The 19185-nt window shown below is 40.9% G+C and overlaps 1 protein-coding gene across 1 annotated transcript in view; it reads right to left on the reverse strand.

Annotated features, from left to right (window-relative positions):
* The window catches only part of CTNNA1 (catenin alpha 1), a 122832-nt gene that overhangs the window by 90916 nt on the left and 12731 nt on the right, over nucleotides 1-19185 (reverse strand). Inside the window, exons 2-7 of the mRNA XM_080398305.1 lie at nucleotides 15550-15656; nucleotides 13073-13268; nucleotides 6169-6335; nucleotides 5273-5392; nucleotides 2954-3220; nucleotides 102-305 (exon numbers count right to left, since the gene is read on the reverse strand). Coding sequence (XP_080254431.1) covers nucleotides 102-305; nucleotides 2954-3220; nucleotides 5273-5392; nucleotides 6169-6335; nucleotides 13073-13268; nucleotides 15550-15654 — 1059 coding nt within the window. The 5' untranslated portion in view covers nucleotides 15655-15656. The remainder of the gene's footprint in view (nucleotides 1-101; nucleotides 306-2953; nucleotides 3221-5272; nucleotides 5393-6168; nucleotides 6336-13072; nucleotides 13269-15549; nucleotides 15657-19185) is intronic.

Consider the following 19185-nt stretch of genomic DNA (forward strand, 5'->3'; position numbering starts at 1 on the left):
TGAACAAACCAGCTTCAAGACACACAGCTTCAATTCCACATTTTAGATTATCACACTGAGTTAAAAACCACACAACCTAAAACGGAACGGAAGATACTCACATTCCCCATGTATTCTGAAAGTAGATCCTGCAAGGCCTGTCGCACTGCATTACACTCGGCAACTATACGTTCCCGTCGGTCATCACGTGTGCAGGATGAATCAGCCATCAGGGCTGCTCCGCTAATGATGCTCTCCAGGCGCTCTTCCAGGGAAGGCCTAAAACGTTCTTCACTGAAGGTCGATGGATCCACGATAATTTGTTTCTAGTAAAATAAAGGTTTTAGAAATTAGTAATCAGACCAAGCAGTAAAGTACTGGTTAAGTCATCAAGACAACAAACATTTACAGCAAACCCCTGATCACACATAAAAGGCAAACACCACACAATTTTGGCACCAAGGATGATTTTCATGAGTAGTTTTGTAAAATTACTAAAAGGTTCCCCAGCAGATTACATTGCTAGTCATTTCTTGTGCTGCTTTGACAGCTAAACAAAACTTGGCCACAGGAAGCCTTGTTACATGAATGGCAAAAATCAAATGTGCCAGCACAAATAAGGTTCAAAATATAGAACTCTTCTTAACTACATGTCAATCTGGACAGGCCTTCGCTAGTTAACTTGTCAGATATAATTATCCCATCATGAACAAAAAAAACCACAAGGAAAACAAACATCCAAAATTAGCCCTACATACATAGTGATCTGTTGTCCTCATTTATCCAGTCTTTCTTCTCTTCACCGCTATGTAGGTAAATACAACAGCATTTTCAAAAATTCTTAATGTGAAACATCAACACGAATGTTTCAAACAGCACAGAAATCAATTTCTTCATGGCAGAAAACCATCACAGGTTTATCTTGACAAAGTATTAGTAAGCACAGCTCATACCGAGACTTAAGGCTGAAACAGCACTACTGACACAAGGGGTCCTGCACCACCATCCCTACAAGTTCACCAGGAAGCCACAGGGTAGTATTTATCACTTGATAAGTACTTTCAGGTGATTTATTTAAACAGGTTTGCAATTTATTAAGGAAAAATTATTCAGCTATTTCAAAGTTTGATAGTTTGTTTCGGGTTTGGGTGGGTTTTCTTCCCACTATGGAGGTGGGAGGGGAGGACATTGCTAACTCTGTAAGAAGAGGCCCCAAATTTTTTGAAATTTGTTCAGTTCATGTGCCAGCTAACCTCAACAGCAATGTCACCACCACTACTTCTTCTGCCAGCCAGCACATTTTGTCTCCCTACAGAGTAACCACGCAGCCTTCACAGCAGGATTAGAACATGGCATGTGTTCTCCAACATGCTCCTCATTTTTCCTGAAACTTTCAGCTGTGCAAATAATATAATAGTAGTATGCTACAACTCCAGAACTGCACCATCAAACCCAGAAATAATAATTATCTTGTTATCTTCTGGTAGTCATTTAATATTTTACCATCACGGTAAAACACGTTGGAGTATTTGGGGGCATTTGTGTGCAAAACCTCTATTACAAGAGCACAAGAATACTCAAACATTAACAGGAAATGAAGTGCAGGGATAACATCTGCCAAGACCTGAACACATTTGTTTTGTCAGTCTCCTTTGGCAGGAATGAGACGACAAAGCTATTGCACACAACATGCATTGAAGCTGGCCTGCTGAATGAGCCCTGCTGCTATTAGAGAGCCTCACAAAGCGGAACTAAAAGCTTAAAAGCTCCATGTGAACCGCAGCACTCAAGTCTCCGGCCATATATTAGAGGGTTCATATAGTAAAATATGGCCATATATCAGAAATCACATTAAATGGTTTGAGCTAGATAAGCCAATCCATGAACCTGAACTGAATTGTTTCTTCAGTCCTGCGTACCCCAGTCAGTCCTTAACACTGTACTGTTAGAGGACCTGCCTTCCCTTCCCAGATACCTGCTCAAACCTGCAATCCCTTGGGTGCTGACCTGGGGCACGCTCTTAAGATCTATGTAGCTGAATATACAACTAATGGAACTCAAGAAAAGCTGATTTGAAGCTGAAATCGTAGTCACAAAGATTAAGACAACCATGACATCCTCTTGTTACCTAAGGGATCACATTGAAAGGCTTCACACTGGGCACCGCGAGAACTCAACTAGTACTTTATCCTGGTAGAAGAAACCTGGCAGAGAAAGTAATGTAGGGGAGGAACAGGAGTGGTAAGAGCAAAAAGGAGAAGGTGAGCAATATCTGACAAACCCAAAATGTATTAAACACCTTTTGAATGATAGCTTTGCAATATTAAATAAAGTTTTAGAGGTAAGTTAGTGCCAAGGTGTTTAAAATTCAGAGGCTGAATCAGTGGTACACACAGAACACTGGCTTCAAAAGGGAAGTGTTCTCAGTAAAAATGCATGGCTATCCTCAGCAACTTACTGAATGCAAGATAAAGAATATGACAGATCAGTACAACACACCAGTGTGAAACGACTTCATCCCTAACCAAAGATCATATTAAGTTTCCCACTTCAAGTTCCTCTCAATAGGCACTTTGGGCAATTCCAAATACATTATTCACTTTTATTAAGTCACTTCTGTCATCTACAAGAATACATTACATAAATATATTATGAAATAATCAATTTCAAATAAACCAAGGGCTTACATCTAACATAGCAGTAGGCTGCTATTTCAGAGCTAGTTTAACTTGACAGCCTTCAATCAACAAGAACCACATATGTGACTTTCTATATTCCATCAATCCTAGTTCGGAAAAACACTTTTTAAAAAAATTAAAGCCTACTTTACCAGGGACTTGCTATATTTCAGTAGAAAATGATCTTTCAGGCAATATGAATAAAACCAGGCTGTTGCTAGTAAATCAGGTGAACAAACACAAAAGCTGAAGTTACTCTTTTTTTTTTTTGTTAACATAAAGGGTTCAAAACTTACATCAAAGTTGTTCAGAGCATAAGCCAGCTCTCCACCTCCACCCTGCTGCTGGGCAGCATCATCTGATGCAGTTGCTTGAGCTGCATTTGAGATGCCCGTCACTGCCTGCTGAAGCTGTTTGTAGATCAAGTCCCTGTTAGCTTTGTACGCAGCTACATCAGGGTGCTGCAGACAGGCCTGGGACGCCGTATAAAGAATGGGAACGTTCTTCTGCAGAATTCCTCTGGCTGCTGCCATTTGATCACGGTGACCCACATCTTTCAATTCCTATTAGGAAAATTAAAAAAAAAAAAAAAAAAAAAAAAAAAAGGCATTTGAGAATATTCCTCACACTTAACATCCATACACTGGCTGCTGGGATTTTCAAAAGACAGGCAGGTTCTTTGCCTAGTATGCTCAAATCTGTCTTCTGATTGAGTATCCTTATTATTAAGGGCTCAATTAATGTCAAAACAGGACAATTTTATAAAAGACAAAAAAAAAAAAAAAAAAAAAAAAAGGTAAGTACTGTAGGGCAATCCACAACTCTGCAATTCAAAAATCTGAGGTTGGATTTGCGCTCTTCTCCACAGTACAGGACTAGCATTTTGGAAGCTGGTAAAACCTGTAAATCAGGAAGATACAGAAGCTGTGAGCACAGATTTTTCTCCCCACTCCCTCCAGTTTACATCTGAAAAAAAAAAAACCAACCCCACAAAAGAAACTTAAATCCTCAAAATGAAATACCTTACATTTTTAGATAAATAAGGACCAAGCTAATTTTTAACTATCAAATTAACAAGAAGCTTGCTCTGCAATATTTCCTGCTCTTGCACATGAGAAGCAAGATCCTCTTTAATTTAAACTCCTAGACTCACAACCAGAATGTTTTCCTTAATCACACCTTGAAGATGGAGTTTACTTTCCTCAAGAGACTAAGGTACTTAATTTTAGAAGAACAAGTATATCATCTCGTTCAACTTCTTGTTCACTTCCAATGAGACGAAATTAATCCAATGACTGTAATTACCACTAATTTAAGATTAGCGAGCAAGTCCATATGTCTTTTCCCCAACACTCACTGGTACAATTCTCTAAAGCACTATCACCTCCATTATGGAATAGAAGCAGTATGATTAGATAAAGCTTCTGAGTCCAGCACAAGCCGTAAGTTTATAAAAGGAAGAATGAACACAGTTATTAGCAGCATCGTAAATTTAAAGTTACCTCTTAAATCTAATGAAGAAGTGATGAAAATTAAGACTGCCTTACTGAGGAAAATGGGAAAAAAAATATCTGACAGACTCTTCAAAATGAATGGATAATATGCAACCTTTAAGATACACACTAAGCAGGGAGGGCACTCCAAGCAGGCTTACAGATTTACAGATTTAGTATAGCCACTTCCCATAGCGTGAAACAATCCATCACAAAGCAGTTTAAGAACATTTATTGCACTGCCATCACAACCGTACTCCCATTTACTGCAATCAGATTTCAGATACATAACCAACTGGCAATCCATTTTAGACTGTACCCAATGTTTTTTCAAAGAAGAATCCTATGCAAAAAAAGCAAGCAGTGTCAGGAGGTGTGTAAGCAGTTTTGATTTGTACCTATCAGCAGAACAAACAAACAAAAAATGCTCTACAAAACTATGGTATTTCTGATAAATGGGACTGCCCACACTCCTGCTTCCTTTTGAAAACTTACCTACACAAGAATGAGTCACAACAGTGCTGTTGAACAGAACAAATTTTACACACAATTTAAACACAAGCTATCCAAACACAGAACATACACATAACAAACAGGATTTTAAACCCCTCCTCAAATGGGCATTTAAGTGCAAGACTAATCAGCATCCCCACTCACTTTCTTGGAAAGGGTTTTAATTCTGTGCCCAGCCATGGCTTTGCTCCCTGTTTAACCACACACATCAGTCCATACATGTGAACTACAGAAGCAGTGTGGTCTAGTGGTGAGTGCATCAGGCACCGAGTGACATCTCAGTTCTCTTACCCACACCTGCACTGCTTCAAAATGGGAAGTGCAAGGGTTGGGAAGCAGCATTTCATTGAGGTACTAAAGCATTAACATTAACAAATGCTACTAGAACAAATTCCATCAGAAGCACTACACTACAGCTGAGCAGACTTTCTGCTTACAGGCAAGCTCAAATGTCCTAAACACAGCTGAGTACAAAGTACTTGGCAATAAAAATACAGTAAAAAAAAAAATATTAGCAGCAACGGGTACTGCCTAAGAGCTGCAAGGCTGCCTTATTATTTTGAAAAAGAAAAAGAAGGAACAACATACAGAAGACAGACATCACTATACCTGTTGTCTTTTGGCTGCCATTATGTTAAGCTTGTCAACTTCTGGTTTGAGGGCTTTGTACTGGATACCCAAATCCTGCTCTGTGCCAGCATTTCTTAGTTTCAAGATACCTTCTTCCACCTAAAAGAATATATAATCACATATTTTTCCAGGTAATACAGTCCACAGTTGAGGAAGTAATTCAGAACGTACTTCACAGCAGCCAAGAGAAAGCAATCTTTCTCTCCCCCCTTTTCTCTTCTGGGGAGAGATACTTCAAAGGTTAGTACTACTCAAGGCTTAGCTACTGCTTCATAGTCAACAGCTACTAGAGACAGCCAAGTGCACACATTTGAAAAGTATGAAGGAGCCCAGGGCCCTGGCAGTAGCCATTGAAGGGCATGAGGAGAGTCCTCAAAGCCCTGATGCAAAAGCAGGCCCAGTATCAAACCTCATTTCATTTCAGATTCTGAACAAACCACCCACCCACACTTTTGCTCGTGGGAAGAAAAGGCTTCCTCAAATCTCCACATTCATTTTATTTAGTCTACCAAAGCTACTCATCCCTAGTAGCTACAAGGGAGTACTTGTTATAAAAAAGCCAAATTATTTCTTTAAGATGAAAAAGCCGGTTATCACCTGCAGTTGCAGACCATAGCACATTTAGCTTCAATACTAGAAGTTCAGAATGAAGTGCAACACAATGTCAAAAACTAATGACATTGAGTGTAAAAACAAGTGACAAAATACCCATTGCACACGTCAGGAAAACCCCTAAAAGCCTCCCTGCTCCAGAAGTGAGCTGCTGACAGTGCATACACCAGGGTCAGCACACATGTGTGAAACAACCCACTTGACAGAGCATGCCCGGTGTGCCAGGCACAGCAAAGTGAAACCGCAGAAAGAACTACACTTACTACTTTAAGTTGAACAAGCAGCTTGTAGACATCTGCCATGTCAGCCAAAATCAGCAGTCGAGTAACAGCAGAAAGGAGGGCACGTGCCGCACGGACCATGTTTCCTCGTTTCACGGAGGAGCAGGGGTCATCTGCAAACTCTCCTGAAGCGCTCTTCATCAAGTCACCTGCACAAGGGGAGAAGATGACTTTAACATCACACAGCATTTCTTAAGGGGCTGTAAGGATTCCCAGGCAAGCCAATCTAAGTCTCGAAAACAAAACGTGTTTGCTTAAACACAGCCAGCAATCAAGATTGCATATAGCTACCCTTAAATACAGTTATCACACGGTATCGGGGTATAGGGGCTTGTGCAGGGAAAAAGTGCTGGGAAATAACGCTTTGGTCCTTACTTCCAACTGTACAGGTGTCTTAACGTGCCAGAATCCTCTAGAGAAGCGAATTCAGCATGCCTTCGCTATTACATGCGGGACTGCAGTTATTTCACAAACTACAACGCTTTCAAAGCTTCAGCAAAAGCTTTGATTTGTGTAGGAGTTAAGCACTAAGCAGCAGAAAGTACTGTAAACACACAAGGAAACGCCACAGCCCATGGGACTGTAAACAACTCGGAGCGATGACCTGGCTGGATATGCCCTGGTTTGCATTCAAAGCAAGGCACCGCTTAGTAAAATGCTTCAACATTTCATAGCCTGTGGGTCTGCATCTGGTGCAGGAGGAAAGAATTTGGGTTTCAGATGGTAACAATGCAATTGGTTAACTATGAAAAGCAAAAGGCATTTTACACAGCTAGAGAAATTCCTCCAGAAGGCATTCGGAAAGCACAAAAGTAACGTCTGCATATAGTCACAGGAGTAAATTTGGGCTATCTCCCCCCCTTTCTGAGGCAGCATTTTGCTTCTAGTACCACAGTTCCTACATAGCAGTAAGTTTTGGAATCCACATTATTATTCTTGGATCTCTTTGCATTTCAGAAACATTTGGTGAACAGCTAGGATTTAGTTCAGAAAATGCTAGGTACTCAAGGCCAAAGATTTGCAGGCAGCTGGAGGTGGCCAGAAAGCAGACAAACTGTGCTATAACCAACTGCTGTGTCAGAGGCTTCCTGAACCTGTATGAAAAAGCATCCGTATGGCCAGATGCCAGACAAAAACAGCACATCTGCAATAAGAAGAGAACCATGAATAGTGCTTCACCAGTGAAAGCTGACAGTGATTCCCATCATGTCCACTACCAAACAAGCAGCAAGATTTGCACTAAAATCTTAAGATGATGGAGCATCATCATCCTGCCGCTGGCATGCCTGCCTGCTCCCACAGCTAGGCAATCAGTGCAGCATATCCCCAGTATAGGGGGTGTTTCAATTTTAACAATTTTTTTTTATATATATATATATGTACTATTATTTTAACTACTCAAGAATACCTACAACTGGAGAGCCTGGGGTTAACCATCCACATACTTACCATTAAGCAATCAATATCTTGCCCTGGAAGAGCTTCTAGCATCCAAGCACTCCACACCTTCATAGCTAAATACAGCCCAAACACAGCTGCCAGCCTGTCCAAGCAACTTCATCAAAATATTCAATTTTGTTCAAATGCTCCCTCCTATGTAACACCCTTCCATCATCTTAAATAATACAACATCTCAAGATAAAAAATATGCTACTGCAGTACTGCGACATATGAAAGCTTCTGTCCAAGTACAGACCACCTATAAATATCAATCAAAAGCTATCCTTTACTCAACTTGTTGAGAAACATAACTCATTATTTTAACAAGTGTTAAAAGCCTCAGACTTCCAGATGGGTGAAAGACATCTCCAATGCTGAGAAACTGCAACCAGCCATGTGATTATAAAAGCCCTACATAGCCGACAACCCTTTATTCCTTCTGGAAGAAGCTAATAATAGCAAAATTAATATCACCACCACAAGTATGAAATCCATGAACAGTATCAGGATTTAAGGATACATGTCAGAACCAAAATTCACTACCAAATATTTCCTCCTTGATTTACTTATATGCAAAATTCCCACATTTCCAACTCCCAAAAGAGAAGAATGTTGTTTTAATTTATTTTCCATTTAAAACAACTTAAGAGAGTTGGCCACTCACTTCATCTGAAGCGCTGAAACTGCTAGCAAGTCTAAAAACCATAATTATCCTCTACCCATCTCTTAAATTGCAATCTTAGAAGCCAGTCCTGAAATAAAATGCTATTCCTTTTTACTTTAAAGGGAGACTTTAAAAGATTTAGTGAATTTCAAACAGCTTGTCAGGGTGTCAAAAAATAACCAGCTTCCCAGAATTAAAGGAAGATTATATTTAAAGTTGTTGCATATATTTTTTTTTTCCTTGCAAATTAAAGCAAGCTGGCTTTCAGACTTTTTTTACAAAGAAAAAGCAATAAGGGGTAGGGTTTTTTTGCTAGATTCAAAGGGGAACTCTGCCCTGGCCTAAATATGCAGTTAATGCATTATGTTGCGCATTGGTGGTTCAAGTTGGATCCAGCATAATCTTATTTTCAAATCTGAACCATAGGTAACACAGCAAGTTTGAGAGCAGGATTTCAAGAGTTAAAGAAATACACTGCAGAAGAGTCAGACTGGCTCAGATTATACAGCTGGTACAAATTCTTATATGAGTAATCTGTTTTTCCAATATAGCCGTAGATTTTCACTAGATATTACAAGGGGAAGATAATAAAACAGAGTCGAGAACAGAAGAGGCAACAGTAGCCATACTATGATCTTGTCAATAAAGCACTAAGAATTCAATTAAATCTAATGGAACAAAGCCCATTTCAGAAATAGTAAGATTTTAGTCCATCAAAAGAAAATTACCATTTTCTAGTCTCATTCCCACCATGCCCACAGGGCCTGACAGCACATTCAGACAGCACTATTAATCCTCCTCAGCAGCACGGTACACGATGACCATGACAGAGAAGGCTTTCTTGATATGAACACTGAAGGAACGGGGAAGCAGCAGAGAAGACAGGCAAGCCAAGGCAGGGAAGACCTAGGACACACAGAGGCATCGATGCTTTTTTCCCCCAAGCTAGAATAACCTTGTACCCTTCAGCATCTTCCAATACAAAGCCTGTCTCCAGGCTGCTTTGCCAGCAGCGTTACAAATATAAAGAGTGCCACCAGGCCATAGCTCTTTACCTGCTCAGAACACCCTTACCACAGTTCCCTAGAGATTCCCTATTCCCCACTGAAGTGTGAAATCAAGAGTTTCTACTATTCTGGATACTGAAGCCCTATCTTGCCTCTCATGTCACCTTCAGTGTCCACCAGATCGTCACAACCGGCTACCCTTGCTTTCTACCATAAAGGACAAGGCCCTGTATCTCCTTTTGCCATATCAATGTAGGAGTCGATACATAAAACAACAAAAGCTTCTGTTGATCTTGTCTTCAATTAAATCCATATACTGCTTACAATATTCCTACTGTTTGCCATGAGCCATCTCAGAGCTCTCTTAGGTTATGGCTTTTCAAAAAAATCTCGAGTCCTTCACTGGAAGATTACTTCTAATACAAGTGGTACACTCCTCAAACGTGCTTCTTGCAGGAAAACAACTGAGAACTCTTTACATCCTTCCAAGAAATTAAGCTAACTGGTCACAACAGAATGTAAAAGTTGGGATTTTCCAAGAAGAATGTGGTGTTCAACGTGAAATTATTCTGCAGCTGGCTTCCTTCTGTTCCTTGGAAATCCTTACGCCATGTATCTCGTGTGAAGTACAGTTGAAAAAACAATGTTTTACCCTTTCACAATTTGCCTCCCTGTTCAGTTCTGGAGAAAGCTTCACTTGGAAACGCAGGGTGGGAAGACCTCACGCTGAATTGGCAGGTTCACTCCCCTGCATTTGCAACCATGAATCATGATCAAAGTCCACAGGATTCACAAGACCATAAATCTATTCTCTTGCCTCAAACCCTATGCACAGGCTTAAGCTTTTTAATTTCAAACTTCAATTTTTGGTCTTCTATGTACAATTACCATAGGAAGAAACACAGCAGTAAGAGCACAGCTAATACCCTGGATCCTCACCTAGCATACAGACACACAGAGGCGGTGAGCTATGGTCATCAGTACTCCAGGGAAACGGGAACAGCCTGGTCAGCCTGACCTGAAAGGAATTTCCTTCTTGACCCCAAAGTTTTCAGCCTGCCTCAGTGCCAAGCACCTGGGTAAGAAACCGCTTCAGTTCTAAACCACCTCCCAACAGCACCAGAAGAGCTGACCATTTCAACGTACAGTCTTCATACTTCATAAGAAGGTAATTATAGTGGGGGGAATAAAGACTGGGCAAGACCAGTATCGCCCCTTCTATTACCCAGCAAAACTTCAATGTCAGAAATTAAATGTAACACACACTGTAAGGAACGCTGAAATCTAAGATGTTCACATCAGACATTTTCGCAGTACTAAGTCTTTTCTATAACCACTGCAAGATGTATTCCGAAAAACACTTCTGTGCTTTGTCTCCACTATTCTGTCCAAAGTTTTATTTGAAGAAGTTTCACTAAAGTAAGTCAAAAGTCCAAAGCTTTAAAAGGCCAGAAATCTTGCTTTAGGATATTTCATGAACTTGTTTAATATTTAAAGCAAGTTGTAATTTATTCTTCCATTGTAAAAAAATCAGGAAGACTTTGAAGATCCACTTATATTGATTTAGTATGTATCCATACTATCCTTCATTCTAAATAGCTCTTTTCACTTCTTTGTTTTTACCCCCAACAAATGGGATTTTATGAACAAGCATGCTCACTAAAACTGTGTACCCTCTCAATCATCTTCTTGCTAGGCTAAAAAAAAAAATTTAATTTTCTCTGATGAGACAAGTTATCTATTGTCCTAATCATCTTCATAACCTCTGTCTACATTCATTCATCTTTTTTTATTATGGTAACTAAACTGCTCCCTGCTCTAAACAGAGGCATTATTAATTCTATTTTCCTGTCTTCTGCTGAAGATAAATTGTGCTACGCATCCATAATCTCACTGCTGCCATCAGACATGCGGATGCTGCCAGTTGAGGATCACCCTACTGCTGACCGTCACTCAGATCTCCCTCCCTGCTTCTGCAACTCCATTGCAAAAGGCAGATAAAGGCACCAACAGCTGGAAGTTTTGCTAAGCACACACACAGGCTTGGCGTTACACTTCCCTCATTTTTCCAGTTCACGAATTCAACTGGTCTACCACCATACTGGAAACACTTCTGAAGCACACAGACTGTATACAAACATGTACATTGAGAGTCTGTATCTCCTTGCTGTTTTTAGCACTACTGAACTGCAATCGTCCCCGGGTGTTGGCAGCAATAAGCCTTCCCTCTGTTCTACCTCATTTTTCACCATTTACTTCCGATTTCCTCAAGGGTTTTTTTCGGTTTTAATTTCCTTACAGAAAGTTGCTCTGCTAAACCTGACTGAACACAGGCACCACGACTGGGCACAGGCTTTTATCCCCAGTCGTGCTGCCCCAGCAACCCAGACACACTGCGGCTGCATCCCCACAAACAGCGGTGGGCACCACTTGTACTCAGGCAGATCACTCAAGCCTAATCATCACCCACTCAGCTTCAGAAAAAGCCAGATACCGCGATCCTCTCTATGCACCAGATTTCATGCAAGCTGCAAACAGTAAAAAGGGAGGAAGAAGTGAAATGACATAAAGGTGGGAAGTTATTTCACTCCAGCACCTCTCTGCTAGGAACTCCACCTCCTCTGTCACAGATCAGCAGAGCCAGGAGGTTTTGGCATCAAATCTATGTGTAGTCTCAAAATCAAGCAGGGGTCAAGAAACAAGTGAAAGGGTCATACTGAAGGTTTTTATATCTGTCTCTCCGTCCTACCAGCTTACCACTGTACACACAACTACAAATTCAGCTAATGGAACTTCTCAATCCTGCAGACCGGGTACAGCTCCCTCGCTCACTAGTATTACTAAGAGGCATTTGAAGGTACTCACAGATGAGCTCTGACTCTCAGTTCCGAGCAGCAATCAAGCAAGCACAAGGAATTAAAGGCTTCAAGACAAAGGGGTCTCTTTTGCTGTTGTTTGTTGTTGTTAAATTAAGCCAATTCAATTAGCCCCTTATATTGCAGCCTTCTTACATTGATCTTTCTTTGGTCCATCAACCAGGCTCATCCAGAACTTAGAACCATTTTCAACTAATATTTCATCACTGTGCAACTTCAGCTACAAATAAGTAATTAATGCTAATGAGTTTTCTTTTTTTTGCAGCAGCAGCCATCACCATTAAGACCAGTTGACTGGGTTTCACTGAAGCATAGAAAAGGCTCATGACTGGAAGAATGATAGATGATTTATGAGCAACAATATTTACTAGTGCATATTTTACAGTAATCCAGCTCCATAGGCTTTTCTTGCAGGTCTTCTCCAAGACAGTAAAACAGAAAATTATAAAAATCAACACTAGATGTGGGGGAGGAAGCCTGGAATATTTAGTCAAGGTCTTCACATTCTGTTTGTTAGTTTACATTTTGTGTATTTGAGACACCCAGCTCTGTCAAGTCAACACTCAGCTCTTCCTCCTACAATGCTGTTTTGTATACATTCAAATATTGAAGAAGTTATTGACATATTTGAGATGTAGTTCCATAACACGGGCGGGGGGGGAGGGGCTCTTCATAGAATCAGCCCTTCTCCTTCTCTTCCCAGTCTTTACTTGGGACATTAAATTTCCAGATCTACACATTTCATATCATTCCTCAAGGAAGCCAGCAAGACAAGCCAAGAATCTATGCAAGCAGAGAGGCACAGAGTCATTTGAAATAACAGCAAAAGGGAAATGGGAACAGTTCTACTTACTCTGAAAACCCATAATTTTAGAAGCTATCAGATATATAGCTCTTACCTTGCTTACGAACATCTTCCACAGCCGCTACCAGCTCCTCCTTAAGGAACTGGCTCTCTTTTGCAATTTTGTCTCCTTTCTCCAGGAAATTCTCTGTTGCTTGTTCAACTGAAGCAGCCAAAACATGGGCCTTTTTAGAACGCCCTCGTTTTTTATTAGAGGGTCCTTTGTTGCTAGTGTTAACCAATGTTGTCACCTAAAGGCATAGATGGAAGGGAAAAAAACAGAAAACATGAAAGAAATCAGAAGTTTATCAATTTGACAGCAAGGCCATGTGGTTTTTTTCTAGACAGCATATTGCTAATGCTTGCACTACTGCCAGCTCCAAAGGTTAAACTCACGAACAAGTGGTTTTCACGTCTCTTTAAACACTATCATGCTTCTTGATTTCTTAGATGAGCATTATTAGTTCAGCTAAACTGCTTGGAGATTTTTCTTATCAGCAGCAAACCTGAAAATTTGATTTTAAGAATCGAGATCTATTTGTATTTTTGATAAACTGCAATCTCAGTAACAGGCCAGAGCTATCTGGCACCACATAAAAAGAAACCAAGCTGGGGATAATTAGTTTGGAATAGCTCTCCAGGCATAAGACCCCCAAAAAGGTTGAAACCATTATGTACAGAAATCTAGCAACACAGTATCTTTTCAGTCAAAAAAGGCACTACACTACAGCCAATGGAAGCTCTTTATTTCCCCAAAACAACCAAACCTGAATGCTCACAATCCTCCTGCAATCAACAAATATTTCCAAGTTTCATGTTTTAGACTAAAACCCTACTAGGAGCTGGTCACAAGCAGCCAGATGACCACCAAATACTCCGTTAGCTTAGGATCAGGATCCATCTTCTTCACTCAAATGCAGACAAATGTCAAAATCCACGCACACTTTTCCATTTGCCTTTTGTATCCCCCTCTTCTTTTTGTTAAGTCTAGGAAAATGCATACAAAGCTGCTTCAGAAGGGCATTAAAATACAATACTAAAAATATTACTATTCTAGAAAGCCCAAGGACTGCTGACATAAAGGCCCTCAGAGATGAATCCATCTCCTCAGTAAGCTGATTCAGAGAGGGAAAGCCATCAGCTGGGAATACAGCTGCCAGTTAATGGGGAACATTTGTATTGGGTAGTCTCAGTTTACCACGTACTACAAATAGAACAAGTTGCAACAAGGCAACTTACTCTACTTTCCTCTCTGCATTTTGCCAGTCACATCACTCGCAAAACTTGGGATTGCCAGTACAGCCTATCGTGCTTCTTGAGGAATAAGTTACAGACACTGAACTTGGACAAAAAGGTCCTATAAACAAGTTTGCCAAATTAGGACAATTTCCCTTAAGGGAAAACTCCACCAGTAACTCCAGCTAAAAGCTATCTAACAGAGTATCAGCTGCCCATCTGAATATCTGGAGGAAACAAATGGCAGGTACACACAGCAGCTTGGTGATTAAAGGGATGATAACACTGGAAACAGAGCTTGATCGTTGCAGTTTGTGCTTGGCAACAGTTGTGCCCAGTTCATGCTGACATTTTAAAAATTTCGTATTGCACAAAACAAATGCTAAAAAAGATGAGTTAACTGTCTCCAGTGCACCTCCTCTTCCAGACATCCTAGAAAGTCTCTTCCAAGAACCTTCAAAATACCCAATAGGCGTAGCTTACATTACAAGACTTGCTCTAGGTTTCCTATATTCTTCAGTGCATTTCACTGGCAATACACACCATGCAGAAATAAGCTTTTATTCACAAAGTCAGCATAAAGCATAGCCAGCAATTAAAACAAAGCACAGGTATCTTGTAAAAGATACACTGAAACAGTAACAAATGCATACGCCTTGGGCCAAACTCTGTTAGGAGGGGACAGCAATCTATTTACAACACAAGGCTGTCCTAGACAGGTTGCAAACATTGCTCACCACACACTTCACCATTTACCTGAAACTCCTTCCAAAGGGAACACTAAACACAGGTAATCTCAAAGAAAAGAACACACACACCAAAACCCAAACCAAAACCAACCAAATTTATGAGACCCTACTTCTGGCAAGTGCTAATGGCTTCACTGCAAGGGACTTCTGTCGCTCCCAAATACCAGTTTCTATATGATACATAGCACAGCTTTTTAAAGACTCAACAAATAAGCAGCATGCCACCCAGAACACAGGTGAGAAACAGCACAGCAACAACACAACATTAGTTACTAACACACATCTCTGCACTTTAATTGAAATACTGTGTCTTATCAGGCGCTGAAGAAGCAGCGTCTTTCTAGACTCATGCTCAATAACTCCTACAATAAAACTGAACAAAGAAATCACTTGTACATTCTTTTCCATCCTTAGTTTTGTAGCGGTTTTACTTTTGGGATTTAAGCTTTGAAAGTCACTTAATTGAAATAATACATCAAAACAGGTAATCATCCTTATGGAAGGTTCTTTTGCCCCTTCCCCACCCTTTTTTTTTTTCCCCCCCTACCTGTGTAACAAGAGGTTCAAGTAGTCTTTCAACTGCCAGCGTCCTTATCTCCAAGCTTTTGGGGTCCCATTTGAAGTTAACGTTGCCTGCAGTAACAGCAGTCATTTCTAGAAGAAAAGAGCTACATTAATACCATTCTTTTTTATTATTAATGCTGTATTTTAAAAATAAATTAAAATGAAGGCTGTTATTAAACACACAACATGCCCATCTGGCATAAGGTAAGGTTATACCTGTCTCCAGAAATACCAGTTTTGGTTCAACTGGTGATAGTTTAAAAAAATGGCTTGTTATGCCAATATACAGATATTACCTGTACGTTTTAGCTAGAAAATAAAAACAAAACCTATTTAAAAGCCACAATATTTTATCAAAGCAACAAGACAGGTGATTTTGGTCAGCTCATCAGTGGTTCACAAGCAATGAAAAAAGACCCCACAGGCAACGGGGGCACTGGAAGCTGGAGGCTAAGCAAATAATCCTTTCCCGACTTCTGCTGCCTGCCTCCAGGGCCGGCTGCCCCGTGCTCCCAGACCAGCTTTGAGCCAGCCCAAGGTCTTGGAGAAGCAGAAGGGAACACCTTGCTTTCAACAGCACCAGAAAGCTGCCAGGCTTCCCAGCTCCACCACGAGTCACTACCCCCAATGCTTTGTCTAACCAGAAGTCAGGGTCTAAATGAACTCATTCAACCTACCGTTCATCCAATTCACCGTTTGAAGTACAAAGGTAAAATAGTGAATATAAGCCTTATAAAGCCAGAAAATCCAGCTGGTTCATATTTAACAGCTTATGTATCTACCACACTTCCCCTTAACATTTACATAGGAGGGAAAAGCAGATTTGCATGAAGAGACCTGTTAAAAGCTGTCACTGAGTCGTTCCTTCCCGTTACAGATTTATATCAACATCCCAACGGAACGGCAAATATGGTTATGGGAAAAGTTTAGTGAAACTACTAAAATAGCTCTGCCTTTGAAACCAGTAGTCTAAAAAAACCCAATAAAAATAATGAACTAAAACAGATCACCACATTAACACTGCGATGCTGTACAGCACAAAGGAATAATCAGAACCATAACTTCAGTAAAAAAATGATTTAAAGATTTAAAGTATTTACAGGTCCATAAAACCAGTTCATACCGCTTCAGCTTTAATAAATCCCTGCTTTTCCTGGGTTTGGGTTGCCCTCAAAATTTAAGATTAGAATAAACACACATTTGTAACTCTTTGTTTTTAAAAAAGTCAGGAAGATAAATACATTTCCAAAGTCTCCTTTCACCCCTTTTCCTAAGCTGCTGAAGTTGGTTTAAAGCTTATTAGCCAATATTTTTAAATCTTACTGTGGACAGGGCATTGTCTGCACAGCATCTCAGCAGACAGATTGCTCTGGCAGCAGCAGATGTCCCCAAACTGCCAGACAAGCACAAAGTCTCATTATTTTTATGAAGCAGGAGGCAAGATACTAATTTTGGTAACCAGCAATGTTTATGACACATACCAACAACCAACCGTTTTATACCGACACCAACAGTTAAACACACAGAAACAGCACAGACATGGCTGCTTGTTTCCATTGAAGAACAGAATCTCTCAGGCGCTGGAGAAGCTCAGCCTGAGCACACGTACAGAACCAGGGCTTAGCAGCACCCGGCTTCGGTCAACAGCACCTTTATGTCAGGTTGACCCCGAGACATTACATGGGCTCGCCCACAGCACAGACAGTACAACAGGTTAAGTACTCGCTACACTACGGAAAACCTATCCTTGCCCTGAAAAGCCTACACACTGTCAGACACTTAAGTGCAAGTTTGCAAGGTGCAAAGCAGGAATATTCACCTAACCTGCATTCAGCTTTCCACTTATGCCCACATTCCAAGTCCACACTGCTGGAGAAAAAGAAAACTTAAAAAGCCGAAAGCTGGAAAAAAAATAAAATAAAAAAAAAAAAGAGAGAGAAGCTAGGAAGACACTGATCCATGCTAACATACCTATAATAGTTCTGACCAGTTAAAATCAAAAAGCTTGACAATGAAGATGAAAGGACCCAGCTCCCACAGCAGAAGGCAGGCCAGGAGCAGCTCCACAGTGAGCAGACTGCAGCAGGGTGGAGGATGGCCACGTCCTCCTGCTCACCCTCCCTCTACCTCTGACCCTTCTCACTGTGTCTGGTGAACTCACTAACCTTCTCTCCCAATCACATTTTTTCTTTTACTGGTCCAGCTCTGCACTGGCTTGCGCCACGGCCCAGGCACTCGAACAGGGCAAGCTGCAAAATGCCCTTCACCCCTGGCAACATCCTGCCCTCAACAAGAATTTCACTGTTTTATTCACTCCCAGTTAGCTCAGTGTGAACGCTTCCTACGTAAGAGGCCAAGAAAAATACACTGAAAGTCTTTATGGTTTCTGAGAAACATATCCAGGGCTCTGGAAAGCCCATTAGGTTTCTAGGTAAAGGCTTTTTCTATGTATTTAATGCTGTTATGCCTCTTGCAGAAACAAAGTGCAGGACAAGGTAACTATGAAAAGATACGTTAATTGTATTAGTAGGATAATGAAGGCAATTCATCTGAAAACACGTTAGTATGATAGTTCACAAATTGGCCAAAAGTAATGGTCTATAAAACTCCTTATTACTAAAGTTATTGAAATTTATCTTAAAAACATAGCTTGATATCAAATACACTGTTTGGCAGCAATGACTTGCATATCATTTGTACATTGCAGTAAATACGTTTATTCAATTAAATACTTGTGAAGAACACAGGAACAGGCTATAGCTTTCTAGTGCACGTGTGAATGGGATGGGTTTAGGGGAGAAAAGGACAACTGGAGCCAGGGCCATGTTAAAGTAGGGCTGCACTCCTGCCAGAAGAACCCTCCAATTCTCTGGAATGTCCCTTACTCAAGCTCTTGCCTCATTGAATTCAGATACCCTAACAGGTAGTAAACCAAATCTGAGGATATTGTAGCAGAGTGGTTAATTGTTGGCTCTGTGAGCCAGAGCAACTGCAGTAACTTAACATTTGATAAAGAAAGAGGATGTCCTCTGGAACAGAGACCCAACCACAAACATCTAGCACTGGTTTCAGACAGCTGGGATGACAGAAACAGGTTCTTCATGCCACAGGCCCACCACGGACAGGACATACAGCAGGGTATGCACTCGAACCAGGAATTTCAAGGACAAAGCAGCACAGACCACACAACGGAAGAGTGAGTGACGCTGAATCTCAAGTGCTGGAATATATAGAAAGACACCACTGCACAAGGAGTTGCAGTTGCCCAGCCTGTAGCAGCAAGAAAGCTACTTAAAACCCAATGTTCATCCTCCCACACCTCTCTAGGAACTCATTCCTGTCTTCACATCACACCCCCCTGTACTGGCACAGCTTTCCCCACGGTTGAGCGATTAACCAGATGGGGAAGAACTGATTTGGCTGGAGGGAAAGCCATTTTTGCAGGGTGGGCAGAGATCCCCATCTGGTTCACTGTGCCACCACAGATACCACTGCGAGTGGAACTGGTGGTGGCAAGAGGAGAGATGGCTACATCACCTGGCATCCCTGGCAAAGCCATTCAAGTGGCAACACAGCTGAAAGTTGGATGTCACATAAGAGTTGAACCAGGTGTCACTGA

The sequence above is a fragment of the Falco punctatus genome, assembly GCF_963210335.1.
Source record: "Falco punctatus genome assembly, chromosome: 8".
Lineage (NCBI taxonomy): Eukaryota > Metazoa > Chordata > Aves > Falconiformes > Falconidae > Falco > Falco punctatus.